Raw genomic sequence first — 20,064 nt, 5'->3', positions numbered from 1 at the left:
CTTTAAGCAACCCCTAGAATCTTTCATAGTTTTTAAAATTTCTAGGCAATTGTTGGTGAGTTTAATTTAGAAATCTGTATCAGCTTAAAACGAGATAGTGCTGATTAGTTATCCTGAAAACATTGGCTTGAACTTCAGTTTACACTTATCAGATCATCAATTTGAGTATTTGACCATAATTTTCATTTTCTGCATTCTCAGGACCACTATAGAAATTTAAAGGATTACATAGAACTAGAACCATTCAAGAATAATTAGATAGTAATACGATACTCTCATTATAGCAAACTTGCAGGGAACTCATGAATAGTTTATGGTAGATAACTTGTTTATATAACATTATACCTATAAGGTTTTGTTCAGGAATTATTTTTATAGTGCTATTTGCTATAGCAAGAATTGATTTCTAAATTTACCGAGTATAACAGCAGCTTTTGAACTGCTAGATTAAATTATCAGTTCAGTGTGTCATATATCAGCTGGCATCATTTGTTTGATATGTAAAATGTTGCTCAGGTTTCCTAGACATTTTTCCAATTTACCTATCATAATGTTTGATATTTAAATAAAATCTTCTATACAACTTGGCTATTCTCTCACCTGGAACTTAAACCTAATCTAGGAATAAAACTGGATGATATGAGGAAAGCTTTTATTAAATACTGTGACCTTTAAACACTGTGATAGACCAGTATATGGAAAACTAAAAACAATCAAATTGCATGACTGATACCAATTATATTCAACAAGAATGTAATTGGTATCTGAAAGTAACCCAGCTTTCAGATCCATAAGTTCAAATTGATTTGAACAACTAGTTTAGTTGTAGAAAGTTTTTTATCTTGGGTATACTATACGTTAAAGATACCATGCAATTTTATAAACTTGGTTTTAATCCTTTTTCCCAAGTAAGCAAACAAGTATGTAAGTCAAATTTGCACCTGAAGTACTTTCAGGTCTGAGGCAACTCGTGGTAAAGGTGGAGTAAGCTCTGATCACTTTCCTTAGTATCTCCCATAATGCAAAGCACATCTCATTGCAGACGTGTATGATGCTATGCATTAAGGGAAGGGCCACTACCCAGACCGGTTTCAACCTTTATTGATGTCTCATCAGTGGGAGCCAGACCCTGAGATGCCTAGGTTATAGTATACCCAAGGTAAAAAACTTTCTACATCTTTCTCTCATCCTGAGATTTTTATTTAATAGGGTCAAAGCACCTTGTGGCAACTTGTATAGGTAAAATTTATGAGTTCTGCATTACCTCAACCTTGGGATCTCAGGGTCTGGCTCTTGCTGATGAGACCTCAATAAAGGTCGAAACTGGTCTGGATAGTGGCCCTTCGCTTAATGCATACATACATGTCCGCAAGGAGATGTGCTTTGCATTATGGGAGATACTAAGAAAGTGATCAGAGCTTACTCCACCTTTACTATGAGTTGCCTCAGACCTGAAAATACTTTAGGTGCAAACTTGACTACTTACCTACTTGTTTGCTTACTTGGGAAAAATGATTAAAATCAAGTTTATAAAATTGCTTGGTATCTTTAACAACTAATTTAGTTGTTTAAAGATGCTAAGAAATTATATTCTTGGTTTAATCCTTTATCCAAGTGTAAGCAAACAAAGTTTGCACCTTTAGTAACTTCTGACTTGGCAACTTGTATATGGAAGCTGATTTATTCATACGGAGTTTCCTCCCTTTTCTTCCCTGTCCCTATTGGGGCGAGTTGAGCCCTCTCATTGGGGGGGGGGGTAGGTATTTATGGCTGTAGATCTGTGTGTTCACTGGGCCGGTTTGCCTGCTTGCAGGATGAAAACCCCCAGATAAACTGGGGGGGGGGGAACCCTGCTGTCCTCGCCCAAGACCGGCTGACTTGTCTATGGCTGAGGAAGATCCTTAAGCTCCTCACGGGAATCGAACCCAGGACACTCCTTCCTCAGGCATATGGTTGCAGAGCGCATAGCCACTAGGCTAACCGCACAGACATGGAAGCTAATGACTTCACATCACTTGCCTTAGTATCCCATAATTCAAAGCACATATCCTTATGGACCTGAATGTATAATGCTATTCATTATGGGAAGGATCACTACCCAGACCAGTTTTGATCTTTATTCAGGTCTCATCAGTGAGAGCCAGACCCAGGCTCCCACTGATATCCGCCACACCCATTCATCTGCTCGGTAGAGGATGTAGCGTGATTCATTACTCCATAATAGCTTTCCAAGCTTCCATTGCCCACACTCTTTGCACCACTGAGGTCAATGCTGCATGTTGGTTTTGAGCAATGTGGAGCTTGCATATTGCAGTCTTGCCATGGAAACCCATGTTGTGAGCCATGGTTCTGAATGTTTTGTGCAGATTCATGTTCCAGTCGATGTTTAGAATTCAATATTCAAAAACCTCCATTCATCAGCTGAATGGAGGTTTTTATATATTATCCTTCGTATCACCCTTTGGTCACATTCGTGAATGTGGTGGATCTTCCACTGCCAGTAGCACTTGCAGTTGACTCTCTGCTCTTCCATCTCAGTATGGTATCAGCGATTGTTGACCTTGAATGGCACAGTTTGCCACAAATCGGCCTGCAACATGGCATCCTTTCACTGTGTCTCTTTCAAACTTCATCAGTTCTCTTCTCGCAGCCATTTCACCTGGAAAGTTTGCAGTGACTAGGGAGCATCATATTTCTCCAATGGCATGTTACATTTCAAGATCTCTCAAGGGGAATCTGGAACATGGTTTCAAATTAAGAAAATATCTATTTATCTTTTTCAATAATCTAAGTTTCAATGGGAAAGAATTGGTGGCATTTTCCTCAAAGGCTTCTAAATATTTGTCACTATAGGAGTTTAAGGGTTGCCTATGGCTAATCTGAAATTTTCTTTGTAGTTTTATAAATAGGAAGTACCATATTTTATGAAATGGATCAGAAGTGATCCATTTTTCTTCTCTCATTCTTTCACCATATGGTGAAAGAATGAAAGGACGAAATGGATGTAGAGATAATTTTAAATGTAAAAATTTCTATAGCAGCATGAGGAAATTGTTAGTACAGGTTTGGAGTTCGAGTTGGATCTCTTTCAAGAATCAGAAAAAAAAGTATGTTTGCAGTAATTGTGACATTTTGTTGTGTACTTCAATATCGCAGTTGCACTTTATTTATTGTGAGAATTATAATATTATTCTTCTGTAGATTTTTTTAAGGCTTGTTGTTCTACTATAGTAACATCATCTATTGTATTTGGAGGTTTTGTATTTGTTTTTGCAAATAAGAGTTTTTCATGAATTAATCAAGGAGATATAGCAAAAGTCAATCCTTTACTTAGAATTTCTTTTTCAACATCTGATAGATGGTAACTGTCTTTATTAATTATAATCTTATCGAGAGAAGGCTGATATTTAAGTTCAGACAATTTTTGGTGTTCTGGACATTATATACTTGAGAGGTGAGCATGATGAGGCAACTTTCAGAAGTTGAATTGTTGAATCAGCAGAAATTTTCCTCAGTCCAGTCCACCTTAATACTAACCTAAACTATGACCTTTCTGATCATTACTCCCTGCCATTTAACTTTAGTGCTGTGGGATCCATAACACCAAATGTCAGCAATTCATTTATAACTTAATTTATAGCTGTTGTTCTCTAATAATGTATATTTTCTATTTCAGATGCAGATAGTGTGAAGATGACAGATGCAGATGAGGTTGTTCAACTAATGAGTGCCCAAAAAAAGCTATAAGCTTTTTTTGAGGCATTTGCTAAAAGCTATCAACTTGGTGTATGCAACATTGATCTCACTGCTACCTCTTCACTGGATGAAGAAACTCAGATGTATGAGGAGGAGATATAGAACTGTTGCACAAAGTGAATAAGAATTCAGCAATAGCGACTTATGTGATATCAGCATAGGCGCTAAGAGTGTTCAGTTGAACTTCCTATTCCTTTAACCAAGCTATATAATTTGTGTCTCAGAAAAGAGAAGATTCCACAGGAGTGGAAAGAATGTATGGTAATCCCATTGCACAAGGATGGTGCAAAGACCGATGTGTCCAACTATCGGCAATCAGTATCTTAGGAGTGGTGGTGAAGATTTTGGAAAATTGGTTAGGGGTTTGCATTCAGAAATGGGTTGACAGAGAATCTCTACTTTGCGATGAACAGCATGGGTTTGACTAAGAGAAGTCAAGTTTTAGCAACTTGCTTACATTCTATAATAATGTTACCATTGATCTAGACAAGAGAAATAGATACACCATGATACTTTTCAGTTTTGCAAAGGTATTTGACAGAATACAGCATTGAAAACTGTTGCATAAATTGGAAAATATTGGTTTGGATTATAAAATATCAGCATGTATAAGAGGATAGCTGACTGACAGATATCAAAAAGGATCAGTCCTTGGTCCACTGTTATTCAATCTGTACATGAATTACATTGGGAAGGATTTGGCATGTGACATACAGCTATTTGCTTATGATGCAGAGATTGATAGGGTAATCAGGAATGCAGCTGATATGCAGTACTTCCAAAATGATTTGAATAGGCTGGAATTGTGATCATGGGAAAATGAATGTCAATTCAATGTCAGTAAATATAAAGCATGCACTCTGGTGTGATTAGATATCCATAATCCCACCAATGTCAGTGTCATTGGTGGGATTATGCTAGACAAAACCTATCAGGCTAGGGATCTTGGAGTGTTAGTAGATAGGAAGTTGATCTAGACAAGGAGAATGGATACACCATGATACTTTTTGGTTTTGCTAAGGTGTTTGACAGCATACAGCATTGAAAACTGTTGCATAAATTGAAAAATATTCGTTTGGATTATAAAATATCTTGAATAATTGTGTGCAGACGTGGTCTCTTGGTTTCCATTGTGATTGTGATATAGTGGAGAGAGTGCAAAGAAGTGTTTAAAAATGATATTAGGATTGTAGTATACCTATTATGAAGGCAGATTGAGAATTTGTAGAATGCAGACACTAGTAAACAGGAGAAAGAACGGTGATGTGGTTGAGACTTACAAACTTCTGAATATAGGGGTTCAGTTGATGGAATTTATTTTATGGAGGGTGGGGAATGGACACGAAGGCATCGTTGGAAGCTGAGAATGAATGCTGCTAAGAAGGGTGCGAGATCTAGAATTTTCTCTTGTAGAGTTGTGCGTGATTGGAATGGATTGCCATTGGATGTTGTGTGTGCAAGCAGTGTGAATGAATTCAAGAACAAGCTGATGCATGTAATATGTGGCCTCTCTCAATGAGTCCCTGACTTTCTGGAGGTCTCTCTGATAATTTTATTTTTTATTTTTTTTATTTTTTTTTCATGTTATGTACTAGTGAAGTCGTCTAAGAAGATAAAACTAGTCATGCATTCAAAATAATAGTTTTTCTATATTGTTATCCCTTGGTTTTAGTTCATTACGCTTCACTTTTTTTAAAGCATTAGCTTCATAACACCATAAGAATAAAATAGTCTGTGATTTATTAAGTTTTTGGTATTTTATTTGATGCAAACCAGCATCTTCAGAGCTGGTTTTCATAGTACCAGGCATTACAACATAGTTGAAACAATTGAAGACAGTTGCACCAAGTCTTGGCAGAATAAGTCTTGACACATGCCCTCTAGGCTGCATATTGCATATGGTGGATGGTCCTAGGATCACATCTTGAATAAATTAATGTAGGAATTTGTTAACTTTAATGGACAGTGCTTCATTGCCTAATGCTGCAAATGGTCCTTCATATTTGTTATAACTTATAATATTTTATTCCATTTTCTCTTGTATGAAGAGCTGTTGCACTGTTGAATTAGTGTAATGAATAACAGCCAAGACTTAATCTGTCATATATATTCCCGAGGGTTATGTTAAAAAAAAAGGCTGAACAAGCAGGCTTCCAGCATTAGAAGTTGGAACCTGAATTTAATTCCATAATAAGTTTATCCTTTTTATTTGGTCATTTTAATGACGAAATTGGTATTCCTTTAAAATTGACCCTATATATAGAATAAATGGGGAAAAATTGAATCAAGTAAAGACATTTAAATATCTAGGAAGTGTTATTAGCAGTGATAGAAGATGTAAAAGTGACATAAAAGCAAGAATAGCGATGGGAAGAGATGCCTTTAATAGAAAATGGAATTTATTCAGAAGTAAAATGAATAGAAACCTAAAGAAAAGACTAATAAAATATTATGTGTGGAGTGTTTCCCTCTATGCAGCTGAAATTTGGACATTGAAGAAAGAAGAAATTAAGATTTTGGAAAGCTTTGAGATTTGGAGAAGGATGGAAAAAATCAAATGGACAGATAAAATAACTAATGAAGAGGTCTTAAAAAGAGTAGAAGAAGAAAGAAGTCTGTTAAGGAGGATAAAAAGAAGCAAGGAAAACTGGATCAGATGTATTCTGAGAGGGAATGGAATCATCAGAGATGCCATCGAAGGACAAATAGACGGAAAAAGACCCAGAGGAAGAGTAAGAAAAACAATGCTAGATGACATGTTGAATGGAGATAGGTATACAACCTTGAAAGATAAGGCTCAGAACAGAAGAGAGTGAAGGAAAGTTTCTGTTACTAAAAGAAGAACCTGCTCAATTGCAGAATACTCAAGAAGAAGATAGAAGAGGTAGAACTTACATCACATCAGTGCCATGTTTGAAGGTTAACAAAGAAATCTGTTGACATTTTTCTTGAAGAATGGAGGGTGTAGTTCTTGAGAAACGCTTCACGAGGAAGGCTGTTCCCAAGGGTAGGTAAATGAAATAAGTTAAATAAGAGAAGAAGCAAGTTTGGTGTATTTGCAGTTGTGCTGAAAAGGCATTTGGCTGCTGCTCTTATCTTAACAGGTGCAAAGAAAATACAGGAATGATTGCCAATTCATTGAAGCACTGACCATGGAAGTACCTGTAGAAAAGATGGAAATCGAAACAGTTCGTCTTTGAGAAAAGGGTTGACGTGAGTCTACTGTTAGGGAGGGATCATCTACGAGATGATTTGCTCTCCTCTGGAGCGAATCAAGAATGTTTAGGAAGGTTTTAGGCTCACCACCCAAATATGCAAACAGTATCCTAAGGATTGGGTGGATTTGTGATTTGTATAGAGTTAGTAATATAACATCTTGAGCAGAAAAGAATGCCTAGTTTTAACATGTTGATGCTATATTGATATGTTTATGCCAGGAGAAGCTGGAGGTAAATGTTAGTTGGAGAGGTGGGGAGAGACAGAAAGATCTAATTCTGCCTGATGATTTGTGTATAGTAATACTGAGGATAATAAAAGATGATATTTGCCCCAATGAAGGATGGTATAGAGTTATTGTTTAAGGCTGGTTGCAGATCTTGAAGATGAAACAAATGTCTGCATTTGTTAAAATCACTATAGGTTCGGTTTTGTTAATGTTTTAGTTTACAAGAATGGCATTGTGAAAAACACCCTTTTTTATCAATGTCTGTTTTATTTTATGAGTAGTAAATTATGTTGAATCTCTGTTAGCAATCTAGAGTTAATAAGAAACTGAACTATCTTCCAATATAGCTGAATGTTAAGAACATTTAAACTGTTAAAATAGTTTTATAATTGAGTATACTGATACACATTGTGAAAAGGATGGTTAAATTATCTAACTCCACATTTTCTAATTTCTGGAGGAAAAAAAAAAACTAACAATAAGCCAATTTTCTTATTATAGGGAACAACAGAGTGTTATGAATGTCAGCCAAAAGGAACACAAAAAAATTTTCCTGGTTGCACTATTCGAAATACACCATCTGAACCTATACACTGTGTGATTTGGGCCAAACATTTGTTTAAGTAAGTAATCTCTTGGCAGTAAAAATTAATGAAATATGCTTGCTTACTCAAAAAATGATAAATACACAAATATGCTATTCCTTTCTTATCAGTCATCTCCATATATTTTAGTCTTTATCTATTCCTTTGATCTTTGCATTGTTCAGACCCCAGCCAGACATTTGTTTCAAACTGTGTGTATTTGTTGTTTTCTTCCTTTTTATTTCTCTCAATTCTTCCCTCTAATACTTTTCATTTCCTCTCTTTTTCATAAATCCAGTTGGTTTGGTTAGTATATCCAGTCATCAGACTAAAGGTTCAAATATCCTGTTATGGGCTTGGATGTTTGTATTTAGATGGAAGATCAATTTCACCCAGTGTGAGACCAGTGCCATTCTTATTGGAAGCCTGAGGTGGCAAAAAAGTTCCATGTTTGATCCGTAGAGGAGGATTTTAATAAGACAAATAAAATTAATGAAAATAGGGAAAAATATTGTAGCCTACCCACAGTACAAATTTACTACATTTACAAAGCCTTTGATGGGCAGTAGCCATTTAAAAAAATAAAATCCTTTATTTCATTTATTTTATTCTTTCCAGTATAATTAATAATTATTTTGTTACTTGGCTCATTACACTTATTAGTTTGTAAACTTTACATTCAGCTGTCCAGCCTTTAGCAGGGTCTTTATAAAGACTTCACTAAATATGGAATTCCTAAGTTCATGAGAAACATATTGACTCTTACATATGTGGTTAAATAGTTTTCTTAGCTGTTTTAAGGATACTTGTGACATAAGACTTGTGAATGATATATGCACGTAAACACAAGAAAGATATTTAATTAACCAAATATTTTGGTCTGGAAATAGCAGACCATCCTCAGTGGTATTACAAGAACAGTTTTACAAAAAATACGAGCTAGAATACTAACAATAGATCGTTAAAAATAGAACATGCTGCGTGATGTTATATCATGAAGAATTAAGTATAAAACGGAATATTTTGAAGTAGAGACATGATTGAAAAAAAAAAAAATTAATGAGTAATCTTGATTAGACTTTCCCAGATTTTTGATATAGATTTACAGTCATTACGATTCAGGTTGGGACGATGGAGCAAGGCCTCCACGCTTTCCTTGAACAAACATTCGAACCTATAACGGGATCTATGTAAGAGGCGAGTCCTGGACCAAAAGATGCTGTAGTCAGTTTCAATCCCATGTTGAGCCAATCCAGACTTTTCAGGTTTGTTGTGAAGAATGGAGGAAACGTCCAGTCTGTCCAAAATAGGAGAGATCACAGTTGCAAGGAATTTGATAAACTCCAGGAAGAGATGAAGTTGAGCATTTGTCTTTAGGAGAAGGAAAATAAGAAGACAATTTGTTAATAGATGAATATGTAGTTGTTAAATCATATTTCTTTAAAATTCTTGCAATAGGTTCTGAAATACCGGAGATATAAAGAATAGGCACTCGGCGTATTGAAACTTTGTTGTTTTGTGGAAGTTTATAAGAATTGAGAAGATGTTGAGTACTTTTTTTAGAAAAGCCATTGAGTTTCATGTGTTGTTGGATAGTAGAAAGTTCTTTCTGTAGATAATCAAAAGTAGAACAATTAGTTTTGGCTCTTCTGATGAGGCATTTTATAATTCCTGTTTTTTGACATGGATGATGGGGGGAAAAAAAAATCAATTCTCCATTCTTCACAACAAACCTGAAAAGTCTGGATTGGCTCAACATGGGATTGAAACTGACCACAGCATCTTTTGGTCCAGGACTCGCCTCTTACATAGATCCCATTATAGGTTCGAACGTTTGTTCAAGGAAAGCGTGGAGGCCTTGCTCCATCGTCCCAACCTGAATCGTAATGACTGTATATCTATATCAAAAATCTGGGAAAGTCTAATCAAGATTACTCATTAATTTTTTTTTTTTTTTTTCAATCATGTCTCTACTTCAAAATATTCCATTTTATACTTAATACTTAGTGATATAACATCACGTGGCATGTTCTATTTTTAACGATCTATTGTTAGTATTCTAGCTTGTATTTTTTAAGACTTGTTCTTGTAATACCACTGAGGATGGTCTGCTATTTCCAGACCGAAATATTTGGTTAATTAAATATCTTTCTTGTGTTTACATGCATATATCATTCAGTTTTCTTAGCTCTTTTATTACACTTTCTTTTAGGGCTATTTAGCATTTCTGTATGAATGTCATCTTACCTAGTTCTTCATTTACTGCAGCTCATTCTTATTTTGGTATTGAAGGACAGTCTTCAAGATTGTTTCAAGTATTATTTTATTTTATGGTATTATTTTACTCTCTCTCTGCTCATCTCAAAACATATTTGCAATGTATTCTATCCACCTTCTCTTAATTTCTTCAGTTTCATATAACACTTTACCATCTCTTGATTGAAAAGTTTTTTGAACCACTCTTTCTTATTTCTCATTTCTTTTATATTTTGGCACGTATAGTTTGACCACAGATGAGAGAACTCTTAACACTTCTGTGCATTGCAGAAGGCAAATCCATTCTGATAATAGGTAATCATCATGTCTTGCGGGATGAGTTTGTTTATTATTACACGTTGGAAAATTATATTTTCTTTTATGAACATTCTAGTTTTTTTAAAGTGGTAACTATTTTGCTTGTATAACAGTTGGAAAATTTTAAAAAAGATAAAATTAAAAAATATTGTTAGTGAAATTTATTTTTAAGACAGTTTTCTATATAAAAATAATTATACAGAAAAACAATTTTTTTCAAATGCACTTAGCCATTCTAAAATTACACTTGAGAGAACTCAGACACTTAAATGTCCTGATAATTTATGACTTGTTGTGACCCTTTAACAAAACCATGCATAAAATTTAAAAAAAAAAAACCTTTATCAAATCCTTTTAATCTTCATAGTCATCTGAATCGGTGACCAAATTACCATCACTTTCACTTATATTAATCTTTAAATCTGCACATAATTATATCTCTACCCCAATACATATTTTCCAATTAGCTGACATGAGAGCAATATTTTCCCCAGTTTGAACTGTAATAATTTTAATTGCCTGTTCTGAAATCTTTAAAAGTTTTGACATGTCAATATCTCCAGTTATGTTGCAATCACGAATGAAATTCTTCACTTCTGCCCAAACATACTCAGTAGCATTAATATTACAATTGTATGGTGGTAGTCTCAATGCTAGGAATACATGCTCTTTGAGCATCATGTTGAATTTAAATAGTTTAGTTTCGGGTGAGTTTCTTTTGACCAAGTTGAGCAATTCAATTTTTAGCATATCAAAATGCAAGAAAATGAATAAGAAATGTTATTTATAGAGAGCCAATCAAACTCATTTTTAAAAGGTTTGGAATCGGTTTTTCTTCTGCCCACTTTTCAAAGATTGTAGAATTTTCTTACGGTAATCTCCAGTTGTTGAATTGACTTTGTAAAGTAAATTTGAATTCGGTAAACAAAACCCATTTCTCCACCCTTACACAAAATTATTATGCACTGTGAGGCATATCCGGTTTGTAACACTCCATATTCTTCTTTAGATTGTCAACATTTTCCAAAAGTTATATCACTGTCAATCCATGTTTCATCTAGATTCATAATTGGTCTTTTTCTTCCCTGAAACATCATATGTTTCAGGGAAGAAACACACTCAAATAGTGTATTCTAGGTAAAACTAAGTCACGTCTCTCCATGAAATTTCACAAAAAAAAGTTTCCTTTTATTGTGACTTTTTGAAACAAAACACAACTTCATGAAGTATTTTCCTTAAAGTTTCTTTTTTCCAAGGAAAATTAATTTTTTCTTTCAGCACAGGAATCATTTTAGGAACAGTTGGCACATTTTTCTCAAACCGCATAAAATTCTTGAATAGTTCTTATAATGTCTACATCAAAATCATTCAAAGCTACGTTTTAGATGGTTTTCTTTCTCTGCCGCTTCTTAGGAGGTTTAAATTTTGTCTTATCTTCATCTTTTGATTCCCTACAAATTCTTTTAACAATCGACTCCAATACACTTGCAATTTCTCTTGTACATTTTGTGGCCTGAGAAATTGGAACAAGGAAAATATCAGCACATTTTGCAATATTATTTTGCAAGTGCTACTGAAAGGTTTAACACCAGAACTTTTGACAGTACTGGATCATCGTACAAATAAATGCAAAAAAAAAGCAACAACAAAAATCAAGCTAATACAGCGACAGACAAGAAAGCACATGATTTAGTGTGTTGGTGATAAATCATACATCCCTTAATCCTTTCTTCCCTTCAACATGAATTGACCCTTCTTGGTACTCTGCCAGCTGTGGACAGACTGTACCCTTCTTTCTTTCTTTTTCCTCTAGGGCATCTATTTTCAGCAGGTAGATATCACTATCAACAATTACGTTGTTAATGAGACTTTCTTATTTCTTGTGTATTCTCTCCACAATAACTTGTGCACATCTCTATGTTGGAACATAGTGTTAGTACGAGAGTTATTCGATAAGTCTGTGCAAAAATGAAGAAAACATAATTTTTTTGGGATGAACATTTTTTATTTGGAAATGACAATCAAGGAAAAGAAGGAGTAGCCATAGTATTCAACACAAAATACGAGGCTAATCTTCTTGAATAGCAGTCAGTCTCAAGTAGAGTAATGTGGGCAATATGAGTATGGGGAACTGGACAATGAGACTTATTTGTGCCTATGGTCCCACAGAAGGTTCTACTAAGGTAAAAGTGGAGGAATTTTTTGAGGCTTTAGAAAAAGCAACTGACACAATGAAAAAAAAAAAGTTGGTCCTTGTTGGAGATCTAAATAGCAGAGTAGGAAATGATTGTGAGACATACAAAAATATTTTGGGAAAATTTGGAGAAAAGAGCAAAGCTAATAATAATGACAAATATCTTTTTGGATTTCTGCTCAGGACATGGACTGGTTATTACTAACACCATGTTCCAACATAAAAATGTGCACAAATTCACATGGAGAGAAGAGGCTAGGAATAAGAAAAGTCTCATTGACTATGTTATTGTTCATAGTGATGTTTTCTCCTTGGTGCAGGACACCAGAGTGTACAGAGGATTTGAAATTGGAAGTGATCACTATTTAGTCTTGAGCAGGATAAAATTGAATTTCATATTGAAAAGAATAGCATGTAAGAAAGTTTTAAAGCGAATAAAAATTGAGCAGCTCTCAGATGTGAACTGTAGACTAAAATACAGAAAGATTATTGAAAAGAAAATGAAAGAGTTTGAGAACAGGAATCAAACCTTGGAGATTCAGTGGCAAACTCTGAAGAAAACATTGATTGATTCTGCCAGAGAGGCATGTGGTGAGGTTGTCTGCAAGGATAAAAAAAATCATACTCCCTGGTGGACACAGGAAGTTAAAGAGGCAGTGAAGGAAAAGAAGAAAGCATATCAAAAGTTCCTGCCAAATAAGTCAGCTTGTGCTCTTAGAGAATACAGAGACAAATGCAAGAATGCTAAACACTGTGTAAAACTAGCTAAACAAAAGTCTTGGGAGGACTTTGGCAAGAATATAGAAAATAAATATCAAGAAGGTGGCAAAATATTCTGGAGGTTGTTGAAGAAGTTTAGGAATGGAGGAAAGAGTGCTGTAAAAGGAGTTAGAGATGATAAAGGTGACATGAAAACAGGAGAAAAAGATATCCTTGAAGTATGGAGTAATTACTTTGAAAAACTGCTAAATGAAACAAGCAGTGATGACAGCACAGTGGTAAAAAAACACTGACCAGGCATGCAGTCAGGAATACGTATCCATACTTGAAGTAGAAAAAGCCATCAAAGGCTTGAAATGTGGAATGGCAGCAGGAGTAGATGATATTCGACCAGAAATGCTGAAGTATGGTGGTATAAGAGTCTAACAGTGGCTGCACTGCATAGTTCAGAAAGCCTGGACAGAGGGACGAATTCCCAATGATTGGAGTAGAGCTCTCATAGTACCCATATATAAAAAGGGAAATAAATCTGAATGTGAGAATTACAGAAGTATTTCCCTACTGAGTGTTTCTGGCAAGATCTATGTAAGTATACTTGAGAAACGGTTGAGAAGAATTGTGGAAGAAAAGCTTAGTGAAGAACAAGCTGGAGTCAGGCCAAATAGAGGCTGTCAGGATCAGATCTTCACTTTATGACAAATAGTCGAGAAAGCATGGAAATATAACAGAGATCTGTATTTAAGTTTTGTCGATTTGGAAAAGGCATATGACAAGGTGCCAAGAGAGAAGCTATTCAATACGCTACAGTTATATGGTGTCAATGGGGCATTATATCAAGCAATACTTAGTCTTTATTTGAGTTGTAAGTCAGCAGTTAGAATTGAAGGAAGTACAGGAAGATGGTTTAATGTTAAATCTGGTGTGAGACAAGGATGTAGATTATCCCCTCCGTTATTCATTATCTATATGGATCATGTTATGAAGGAAAGCGGTATTAAACATGATATCAAAATTGGAGATGTTAATGTCAGCTCTTTGCTTTATGCGGTTGATGTTATACATCTAAATAAATCCGCTACAAGTCTGCAAGATTCTCTGACTAAATTGAATAGCTGTTGTAATAGATATGGTATGAAGGTCAGCAATAAAAAGACAAAGACAATGAAAATAGGCAGAGTTATTGAAAATGTCAACTGTGTTGTGAATGGAGAACCTGTGGAATAAGTGAAACATTTCAGCTACTTAGGCACGATTTTTAGTGAAGATGGTAAATTAAATATAGAAATAGAGAACAGAATCAGCAAAGCTGGTATGGTAGAAAGTCAATTGAATAAATTCATATGGAATAAGAGAGAAATTAGTCGGAACACTAAATTAGCTATATACAAGACAGTGTTCAAACCAGTTTTAACTTATGGATCTGAGAGCTGGGTCAGAAGTAAAACACTTGAACAAAGACTAGAGACCGCAGATATGAGAAGCCTGAGAAAGATTAGAGGCGTGAACAGATGGCATCAATGGCAATATCATATTAAAAACGAGGATATTAGGAACTTGACATCCAGGAATGCGTTAGCAGAGCTAATCTCAGGTGGTATGGTCACTTAAACAGAATGGGCGAAGAAAGATTAGGAAAACAAGTATTCTCTGCCAGGTTGGCAGGAAAATGACCCAGAGGAAGACTAAGATATAGGTGGATTGATACGGTACAAAGTGCCTTAGGCGATAGAAATATAAAATCTGATAATGTTGGAGTCTTGACAAGTAACAGACTGATTTGGAGGAAAATTGTAGATAGGAAGTTAGTAATGATGTAATTTTTTTCATGTAGTACTATCATATCCTGTACACCCCCTTGAGGGTACATGGCAGGAATTTGATGATGACATTTTTTATTTTTCAACAGTCTCCTTTGAGGTCTATACACTTAGTCCAACGATGCTTTAGTTTTTTGATCCCTTTCATATAGTATAATTTGTCCAACTTCAAAAAGGCAGTTGTTTTGGCAATTACCTCATCATTTGATGAAAATCTCTTTCCTGCCAGCCATTTTTTCATGTTTTTGAAACAGATAGTAGTCCGAGGGAGCCAAATCTGGAGAGTGGTGGTGGTGGTGGTGGGGGGGGGGGGTGCGAAAGGACTTCGTAGCACAAATCGAACAATTTTTTTGGTCAAAATTGCAGAAGAGCGAGCGGGTGCGTTGTTGTGGTGAAAAAGAATCTTCTTTTTTTGCCAAGTGTGGTCGTTTTTCCTTATTTAATTATTTAAATGATTCAGCAAAGACGCATAATACACTCCGGACTTCTTGGAAAAGGGCAAAATAAATATGTGAAGATTATGCCACAAGCATCCCAGAAGACTGTGGTCATAACCTTTCCTGCTGAAGGAACGGTTTTTGCTTTCTTTGGTCAGATTCCCTGCTTACAATCCATTGTTCCTTGGTCTCAGGCTGGTAGTGATGAATCCATGTTTCGTCCACTGTTACAAAACGGTGCAAAAATTCCTCTTGATTCCGTTGAAACAGCTTCAAGCTGTCCTTACAACATTTCACATGTTGACGCTTTTGATCCAGTGTGAACAAACGCAGCTCCCTTCTTGCGGATAGTTTTCTCATATGTAAATGTTTCATGTCAAATATTATGTACGCAGTCATTTGAGATGCCCACAGGCTTTGCAATTTCACGCACCTTCACTCTTCTATCATCCATCACCATATCATGGATTTATTCAATAATTTCTGTAGTGACCCAACAGGGCGTCCAGAATGTTCAGCATCACTTGTGCTCATATGGCCACTTCGAAAGTTACTAAACCACTTATAAGCTATTCTAATCGAAGGCACAGACTCACCATAATGTTTATCAAGCTTAGCTTTGATTTCCTGAGCATTTTGACTTTCAAAAAGTAATTTTAATCATTACACAGAATTCTTTCTCATCCATTTTTCACAAATCACTGTACTTGATCGATTCAAATGAACGCCAAACATAGAGTAATAGATCTATCTGACTGAAACTTAGTTTGTGATCCTCCAACAGTTGCCAGCAACTAAAAATAACCTTGATACGTACTGGTGGCGCCATCTCTTAGACTTTGCGCGGACTTATCGAACAGCCCTCATAATGACTAGCCCATGTCCTGCGAAGAAATCGAGGAAAGAGTTACCGTTATTATTCCCTTTGCTTTCTGAAAATGTTCCTATATGTCTGGATGGATTCATCTGCTACTCTGCTGTTTAAATCTCCAACAATTACCACTATTTTCATTTTCTTTATGTCAGCTGCCTTTTCTCATGACACGAAAAATTCTTCGACTTCATTCTTAAAAGAACCTTCTTTGTGACCATCGGCACAAATAAGTTCCATCATCCATTTCCCCATTTTTTGTGTGTGCCCAATCACTTCTTGAAACTACCTTCTAATCAAGAAGTTTATTTTAATGTTTGGTGTTGAATGCTATTGCTACTCCTTCCTTTCCTTGATCATTATTGCCTGAATAAAACATCCTACACTTATTTAGTTAAACTATCATTTAATTCAAATCAATAAATTTGCTTTGTGTGCAGAATAAATTACTCCAATTCTCTAATTTTAATATCATGGCTTAATGCCACTTTCATTCATAATGTCATCTATATAGGTGATCAATAAAAGTGGATATAATGTGTCTATGCCTGTATTTAATTCTCACTGCTGACTGACAACTTAAATATAGGCTATGTATTGCTCTATATAATGCTCCATTCAAGCCATATAATTGTTGTGTTTTGGTTTTGAAAAGCTTTTCTCTGGGCACCTTATCGTATGCCTTTTCCAAATCTACAAAACATAAGTACAGATTCTTGGCATATTCCCACGATATCTCATCTATTTGTCTTAAAGTGACAATCCGATCTTGAAAACTTCCTGTTTGGCCTGAATCCAGCTTGTTTTTCTCCAAGTTTCTAATTCACAATCTTTCTCATGTTCTTTACCCCAGTATGCTTGCATAAATCTTACCTGGAACACTTAGTAGAAAAATTCCTCTGTAATTCTCACATTCAGCTGTATTCCCTTTTTTATAGATGGGAAGTATGAGCGCTCTATGCCAATCATTGGGAATTGGACTTTCTGACCAGGTTCTCTGAATTATGCAGTGTAGCCACTGCAGAATTTTTATACCCTCATATTTAAGCATTTCTGGTCGAATATCATCTATTCCAGCTGTTTTTCCATATTTCAAGTTTCTGATGACTTTTTTCTACCATCTATTGATATGTACTCCTCTCTCCATTCCTCTTGAAAATTTCCTAGTACGGTTCTGTCACTGCTTGGTTAGTTTAGCAATCTTTCAAAGTAATTATTCCAGACATCTAGAATATCCTTATCTTCAGTTTTGATGTCACCATTATCATCTTTGATTCCTTTTAGTATTCTTTCCATCATTTCTAAGCTTACAATAGTCTCCAGAACATTTTTCCACCTTCTTGATTTTTAATTTCCATACTCTTACCAGTCTTCCCATTTGTTTAACTACTTTTGCACATAGCTTAGCTCACTTACATTTTTCTCTATATTCTTTTAGGACATCTGCTGACTTATATACTAGGAACTTTTGGTATGCTTTCTTCTTTTCCATGACTGCTTCTTTAACTTCTTGTGTGCACCATGGTGTTCTTATTTTTCTATACTTGCAGACACATACATACCTCCTTAGCTGAATCAATGAGTCTTTTTCAGAGTTTGCCACTGAGACTCCAAGGTTTCACAAGATTCCACAAATGCATATGATGATACATGATGGTCAAGTAACTGTTAAAAAATTTCCTTATGTCAGTTTTAACTTATGGATTTAATTATGGAGCCGAATCATAGAGTAAAGACTGCAGAGAGTTATGGGGGAAAATTAGCAAGTGAAAAGATGCCATCAGTGGCAGAATCATTAAAATTGAAGATATTAGGATGGAACTTAATATTTAGCATTTAGGAATCTGTGAAGAAAATTCATCTCAAGTTCAGGTGGAATGTGAGAGGAGAGGATTAATGGCAGGGGAAAAAAAGAAAATCCAGAGGTGGAGTGATGCAGTTAGAAGTGCATTAGAAGACTGAGTTAAATCTTACAATATTGGCATCCTGACAGATAAGACTAATTTGGAAGAAATTTGTGGATAAGAATTTAGTAATTATGTGACTTTTCATCTAGTTCTATCATAATGTCCTTTATGAAAATACATATATCTCAGTGATTCAGAATTTGATGTAGTTTCGCTATTGTCTTTATTCACTACTCTTCCAAACAGACACATGATAGTTTCTTAAACAAGTCCTGATCCCAGAAATTGTCAATTTCTTGATTTTGTGACCATCTCAAGATATTTTACTTGAAATGAAAAATAACTTACCAAATTTTGGCCTTAGTAGCAATGGATTCCTGATCTGTTGAGGCCATAGCAGCAGTGAATTCCCTGATCTATATCAGGGAATTCATAACCTTAGTAAGATATTTTATGAAGCACCTGAAAAATAGAAACTGTTTGTAATTGTATACACTTCTTGGAAAGAAGTCAACAGACACCCCATGGGCAAGGTGGATTGTGTCATGAAATGAGTCACATGTTTGTAGCCAGTAAAAATCGGAGGAATATGATTCTCTGGACACAGCTGCACAGTCTGTGCAGCTGTGTCCGGATGAAATGGTTGCAAGAAGGGAACTGACACAGTTTAAAAGAGGTGTTATGATAGGATGTCATGTTGCGGGTCTATCTGTTTGGTAAATTGTTAACAAATTGGGCCATCCCAGATCAACAGTCATTAATACCATACTTAGATAGAAGTGCAGGGAGTCACGGGTAGGGTGCTACAAAGGTTAATATATAAAAACTTCCATTTGTCGACCAACATGTTGAATGCAGAGTTTTGGCTATCGACTGGAACGTGAATTTCCACTAAAATTAATTCAGAACTTAGGCTCACAACATGGGTTTCCATGGTACGATCATAGTATGTAAGCCCTGCATTACTTGAACCAACATGCAGCATTGTGCACAATGGGACATAAAAGCTAGGAAAGCTGGAGCGACGAATCATGCTACACCCTCTACCGAGCAGATGGACAGGTGTGGCAGATGCCCATGAACATCTCTTACCAGAAATGCATAACCAAAGGTATGAAATTCGGAGGTGGAGATGCAATCATGTGGGCCTGGTTTGGCCTCAGATTTGTGGTGCCATGAATGTTGAACTCCTACAAGTATCTGAACATTTTGAACAGTGCAGTATTTCCTACTCTGCAGTGTTTTTTCGGAACTGACCATTGTCTCTTTCAACAATAAAGCATCGTGTCATAAGTCTGCTGCTTTAACTGCATAGTTTGTGTGGCATGAATGGTGCTACACTTGACTAGTGTAGTATTTCCTACTCTGCAGTGTTTTTTCGGAACTGACCATTGTCTCTTTCAACAAGAAAGCATCGTGTCATAAGGCTGCTACTTTAACTGCATAGTTTGTGTGGCATGAACGGTGCTACACTTGACTGGCCTCCACAGAACCCTAATCTCAGACTTATTGAACATTTGTGGGATAAAGTGGAGCGTTGGAGGACAAGGGGCATTCACCCCCACAACAGTCCAGTACCTCATTACATGCCTACAGGAAGAATTATCCAAAATCCTCATTCATTGCTAGCGTATTCTTGATAAAGTATCCCCCCCCAAAGATTGCTGCAGTCATCGCAATGAAAGGAGGTTCTATATCTTATTAAGGTGGGCACCTTGGCTGTTTATTCCTCACGCTGTGATGTCCATTGACTTCTTTC

At 35.7% G+C, this 20,064-nt stretch overlaps 1 protein-coding gene across 3 annotated transcripts in view; it reads left to right on the top strand.

The window, feature by feature from the left end:
* Window positions 1–20,064, top strand: part of LOC150100882 (SUMO-activating enzyme subunit 2-like) — a 252,095-nt gene that overhangs the window by 63,087 nt on the left and 168,944 nt on the right. For all 3 annotated transcript variants that reach the window (XM_090402202.1, XM_090402201.1, XM_090402203.1), the window contains exon 6: window positions 7,703–7,824. In XM_090402202.1, the coding sequence (XP_090258328.1) occupies window positions 7,703–7,824 (122 nt within the window). The remainder of the gene's footprint in view (window positions 1–7,702; window positions 7,825–20,064) is intronic.

The sequence above is a fragment of the Typopeltis vanoorti genome, chromosome 12 (assembly GCF_054136105.1).
Source record: "Typopeltis vanoorti isolate ZY-2024b chromosome 12, IOZ_Tvanoo_1.0, whole genome shotgun sequence".
NCBI classification, from domain to species: domain Eukaryota; kingdom Metazoa; phylum Arthropoda; class Arachnida; order Uropygi; family Thelyphonidae; genus Typopeltis; species Typopeltis vanoorti.
The sequence above is the reverse complement of the archived record's forward strand: the minus strand, read 5'-3'. Positions and strand labels throughout refer to the sequence as shown.